We start from the raw sequence: 6,000 nt of genomic DNA, 5'->3' as shown, positions 1-6,000 counted from the left end.
TCTACTGACGACATTTAATGGTTAAAATGAATTTAAATAGAAATTAATAAAAATAATCATGACTGAATCTCGCTTTTAGGCGCGCAGAAATACACACATCATTACTTTTGTGGTTCCGAGCTGTAATGTAGGTGTCGCCGAGCAAATGCATCTTTGCGTAAATTCGTCAACTTCAAACCACAAAAAAAAAACAAAACATAGGTCCTGATTCTCAAATACACTTCACGGTGAAAACGAAATGAAATGTATCTGCGATGACAACGGTAAGGTGACGACATCTGCATACGAAATTAGTTTCCTACTAAAACTTATTATTATAATATCAAATTATCTTCAAATAAAATGTGTATGAAAATTTTGTATGAGATTATTTTACGACATGAAGAAAACAAGTTTTCCATTCACATTGAATACTAATTTGATACGAAGAAGTTATTTTTTATGATTAAATTTTATTTGAAAAGTGCTCATTCTGCCTGAAAATCCATTATTATATTTGACGCTTCACTTACTCGTAAAGTCCAATTGACGAGTTTACGTCAGATTTACAACCATATGGCACAGCGAGTAATACCAGGGACAGACATACAGCTGTACTTGCGTTGTAAGAGTACCGCGTTGTACAGGTACTATCGTACCATGACAGACATACTTTGGTTGTACATTGTACCGTATGTCAAACTGACAATCAGAAATTGTTCCAATTTTCACCACATATTTCAATGAAAAAGGTTGTTATTTAGTGTCTAAACTATCAAACACAACAAACAAGTTTCCAATCTGAGTTATTAACTCAAGAGAAAGTCAATGAAAAGAATGTTTACCAAGTGTTTTGATTCAGTTTGTTCATGCTACCCACCACTAACCATTTGTGGCGCTGCGCACAGTACAACTGTTGCCATGTACAGCGGTAAAATAGGTCGGTACAGGTACAGCGATTGTACCGAGTTGCTTGCATGGTTCTGGCGCTGTACATGGTGACAGACATACAATTTTCGAAGTACAACGGTAGTACAGCTGTATGTCTGTCATAAGTATAAAATGATGATGTTAAGTTTGAACTCCTTTGAAATTTGTTAAAAAATCTGCATTTTTCTTTAAAATTCTTGGTTTGAAGTATACTTTGTACGCTACAAAGTTTAGAAAATCTCCATTTTACAATGTGGTATGTACATTATGAAGAAAGCCTTGGTAGAAGTGTGGTAACTTGAATATTTTTTAAACTAGGTAAATGATGAGTAGCATCTGTCGCGCTAAAATTCTGCAAATCCTTCTCGTATCGGCCCCTACATAATCAATGATATCATCAAACTTAATATGATATCGATTTCATCGTCATTATCCACAGCGTTCATAACCTGTTTGCACTATCAAATTTAAAATTTTCGAAGATTATCTATGACTTTGGTACTATCGCGTGTTGAAACCATCGTAAATATACAAAACTCTTTGGTTGAGAAAACATTTGAATGGTTGAAATGAATCTAAATAAAAATAAAATGAAAAATCACCACCGAATCTTGTATTGGCGATCTAACGTACAAATCTACCCCTAGGCGGCGCTGCGGTAAAAGTGATGATGGTTTTAAATTTTGCAATGTGAGTTTATGGAAGGCTTGTAGTTATTTCCATAAATCACAATGCTATAGTCATAAAGAATTATTTGATTACGATTAGTTTGTAAGAAATTTAATTCTGCGCAATTTTATATACAACATGTTATTTTCTTACCTCTTTCAGTAGTGAAAATTGTATAAATGTTGACAATAGTTGAATAAAAAAAAATAAAAAACAAGTTGAAAAATGCCTGTTTCCTACATGTGAGAACTACCTTCGAAATACCGGAAGTGAAATATACGTGATTTGTTTTTGATTTTTTAACAGGATAAACTTATTGTTAAATATTTGATCATTTTACGCAACAAAACTCAATCAGACAATTCGAACAGTAGTGAACTGAACTATTTTTGCTACTGTCAAATGTGTCAAATATAATAGTGAGAGAAATCATATTTTTTTCGCAACAAAACAAAACTTCGAAACCGTCTCACTAAAGAAACTGTGAAAGCAAAATCAAATCGAAACTATTTGTTAAAACCCGAGGGAGAAGTTCCTCAGTACAGTTGTCAAACCACATCAAGGCTAAATTCTGCAAGACCATGTATAAACACCACGAGGAAAGTGAGGATTAAATAAATGTTTATAACACGAAACTAAATGAAATAAACTCTTCATCGGTTTTCCCTAAAAATACATTTTGAATAATTTTTTTATTTTTTATTTGGCATTATGCTATGTATTTAAAACTATCAATCTAAGATATTACTCATCTTTTTTTCGAAAAAAATTGCACAGTATACTTTTTCATACGTCTGAAAATTGAGAAATAGTCTTATTCAGAAAATTACTGATAAGCTATAACAGTGATCACAAGCTTAAAATATGGATAAGCACAATATATACATTTTACTACAATTATACTACTACATTTTGAAATGATGATTTTCTAACATTTTCAGCGTGAAAAGAATATTTAAATACCGGAAATTTGAAGGAAATTCGGACAAAACATTATCATTTTACACGCAAATTTAGTACATATTTCCCTAGCACAGTTGACCTAATCGTAATTTTAAAACAAATTGTTGTTCCACCCCTACATTTAGTACTAAAAAATTCAGCTGATCGTCCAAAATATAAACAAAGAAGACAGAATGAACGTAAGAATACACACACAAAGAACGTCACCAAAATCGATCGTTTTCTAGAGGCGAGACTGAAAACATAAATAATAACAAATCGAGCTGCAAATTGGTGGTGACGAGGTTGATTGAGAATGATAGTTGAAAAATGAGTGACAGCAACTCTGGACGAGGCAACGGAAACACCAGTTCCATCAACAAACGCCCTCGGCTGCTTTCGTTCCAAGGGCCGAGCTCGGAATCACATACTATCGATCGCCCCCCGGTTGCAGCGGGTCCTTCGTCAAGTTCACTCGAAGAAATAAATGTGAGACAACAGCTGGCGGATTTGCGTCCCGAGATGGCCAGCTGGCAGGAAGCACAGATCACGGCTTGCATTGAGGACAATACGATTAACATGGTCTTGGAGCAGTATCTTAGTTTCTTCGAAGCGCGACAGCAGGGCATAGAGGCCGAGGGGGTAGACCAAGCGGATAGGGAAGATATGGAGCACGAGCAGGAGGTGCTTGTCGAGGATCAAGCTATTCTGGCCGCCATTAACCAACGGGGTCTCCAGCCAGTTCAGGCGTTCGAAACTGAAGAGGAAGGCAGTTCCAGAGGTGAGGACGATGATGAGCCTGGATTAGTTCCGAACGAAATGGTTGGACGACGAATGGATATAGATCAACACCAGGGAATGGATCTACTCGAAACAGCAGTAGTAGCCGCTATCCAGGAAAAGGGTCTAACCAGCGCTGGGGCACAGTTCGGGCGAATGGAAGAAGACAACGGAAGCTAGTGGATTCGTGGGATGGTTGCCGTCATCATTTGTAATAAGTGTTCTCGATATTAACAGTCACCTTTTAGTCTGTAGTTTCATAACATGTAAACCAGTGTTGTAAAGCGGTTAATTTTTTATATCTCATGTTTAACGAACATCTAATAAGAGTGAATAAAATACTATCCAAAAAGATTATCCTGTTATCCTGTACTCGTAAATTGTTAGAATTTACTCTAACAACATTGATTCTACTTCGTTCAAATGTCATAAGGTGACCAAACACTTTTTGTTCGGAGGTCAAATATTTGACAATTTTTGACAGATAATGATGTTTGGTTTAAATTTGCACAAACTCTTAGGGGCTGTCCACATACCACGTGGACAGAAAAAGCACGGTTTTAGACTCCCCCCTCCCCCTCCGTGGACAAGCGTGGACATTTTCATACCCCTACCCCCTTTGTCCACGTGGACATTTTTCCTTTTCAAATTAAAATAATTAAGGAAATAACTGATTTGCGCCTAAATTCCATTTTAATTCCATTTAAGTTGTTTTTATTTCAAATTTTACTTGCTGTACCCTGTACCTGCTTTGTTGTGGTTCTTGTACGGTAGAGAAATGAGTGGCATAACAAAGCACATGCTTTTTGTGAGTTTAATTTTGAAACACTTGTGAGTATAAAACATTTTTGGTTTTTCCATTATCAGCGAAGACATAAGGCGGCGGTGACATTGGATGCAGAAAAGTGGTCGTACGAATTGTATGCAATAGTGAAAGTAAACAACCACATTGAGTTGTATTGGTGTGGTTACATTGCTTTCTCCTTGCTTCGTTCGAATTCGTCTGCTTCTATAGAACAAAATTGTTTGTTTCTATTCGTACAATCATATTTTCGTGCGTACTCCTAGGCAATGTCACCTTACCCTAAAGGTTATCTGGTTTGCTAACAAGGCGCTTGTATAAATGTATAACAGGTGAAGCAACATCATCACTTCAATAAGAAGGGGATTACGCGGATTACGGTTTGTGGAGCGGGGGTTGTTTGTTTTGTTATTGCTAGGGTACGCTATTTTCGCATTTTCACATGCGAGAGTAGTGGATGAACTGGATGAGAATGAAATTCTACAAAATCATCCCTTCTTTCTCACATAAATTCGCGAAAGCCGAACATAGTAGGTATCGTTTGAATAAGCGTCGTAGCAGTTTGTATAGAGCCGGCGGCAGCTGTTTGTAAACAATACCGACAGCAATTCCAATATGGCTGAAAATGCATTTCATATGATTGTTTCACCTGGTATATATAGAGACGCCTTGGTTTGCTAACACGGAAACACGCAATGTACAGTTAACCAGGTGAGGAACAATCCGCATCTGAATATAAACTACACAACTTCAAAGATTGATCTTGAGCTTTGCTAATTGAGATTGCAAGATCCAAACGAATAGAAATAAATGGATTTAAAATCATTTGAAAATACATTTTTAGTTCATGATTTTCTAAACACTTGCAAAAAGAATGTGTTGATATCACATAGACGCCAGTAATAATCCAGTCAGCTTGATTATTTCGCTTTCATTTGATTCATATGGAATTCCAGTAGAACATTTTACTACAGGATATTCTCGATCGAATGAAAAGTAATCCTTTCATTTTTGATTATGAATATTTAATGACATAACGATCGCACAACAAATCGAAGGGCAATTGTGGAAACTTGAAAATGTTCTATACAAGATCCAGTTATTGCTTTGACAAATGCATTGTTTTATTTGTCAATTGCATTGTTACGGTGTTACAGTGTTACTCAAAATTTTAGACGAAACAAATCTTTGCCCACTCCGGAATATGATCGATCACAGTGAATGCCGATTTATTTTCACTCTGGATTTCCGATTCACCTTTTGGTCGGTAGCGCAAGCAAAACCTTTTCCGCCATAGTTCGGAAAATTTTCAGAGGGTATTGAAGGTGTTTTAAAATATTTTATTATTTTTCAAATCCTTATGGGCCATTCTGCATTGAGCGTCTAGATGACTTTCAAAGTGCTTGCGGGGAAAAATGACATCAGACAACTTACGATACATTGATTCCCAACTATGGAATTGAGCTCAAATTTCAACTGTGAAAGTTGAATTTTTCTTGAGACTCATTTTTTGCTCTAAATGGACCCCAATTCAAAATTACGCTACTTAGAAGAATTTAATTGCATTCATTTGAAAGATGAGAAAATTTTCTGTTGTGGGACATTTTAAATAGTGAAAGATAACAATAGGAATAACATTGTGGTGTCGAGGAAGGAATTGTAGAAGGGTTGGAGAGCTTTAATTTTCTTGATAGAAACAATCAAGTTTATTTTTATAATATTTATAAAAAATTATAAAAACCCTTGAAAAACGACAAATTTTAGGTATTTTTTAACTTCTAAAAGGTACTTCAATCCATCAATTCAAATGTTTTACAACTGCATAATTTTCTGAAAAAAATAGAATACTAGGTCAACTGATTCAAGTTTGACGACTAGTGGTGCATGGGTCATTTCAC

General features: G+C 35.7%; 1 protein-coding gene across 1 annotated transcript; it reads left to right on the top strand.

Moving 5' to 3' along the window:
• Positions 1–2,705: 2,705 nt before the first annotated feature.
• On the top strand, positions 2,706–3,654 carry LOC129778058 (uncharacterized). Its single transcript, XM_055784708.1, has one exon. It carries the CDS (start codon positions 2,851–2,853, stop codon positions 3,478–3,480), a length of 630 nt encoding a protein of 209 aa, XP_055640683.1. The 5' UTR covers positions 2,706–2,850; the 3' UTR covers positions 3,481–3,654.
• The last annotated feature ends 2,346 nt before the right edge of the window (positions 3,655–6,000 follow it).

This window comes from Toxorhynchites rutilus, chromosome 3, assembly GCF_029784135.1.
Source record: "Toxorhynchites rutilus septentrionalis strain SRP chromosome 3, ASM2978413v1, whole genome shotgun sequence".
Lineage (NCBI taxonomy): Eukaryota > Metazoa > Arthropoda > Insecta > Diptera > Culicidae > Toxorhynchites > Toxorhynchites rutilus.
Note: the sequence above shows the minus strand (reverse complement) of the source record. Positions and strands in the feature narration are given on the sequence as shown.

Bases quoted from the DNA above. Each gene is read 5' to 3' on its own strand.
- LOC129778058 (XM_055784708.1), top strand. From the start codon at position 2,851: ATGAGTGACAGCAACTCTGGACGAGGCAACGGAAACACCAGTTCCATC.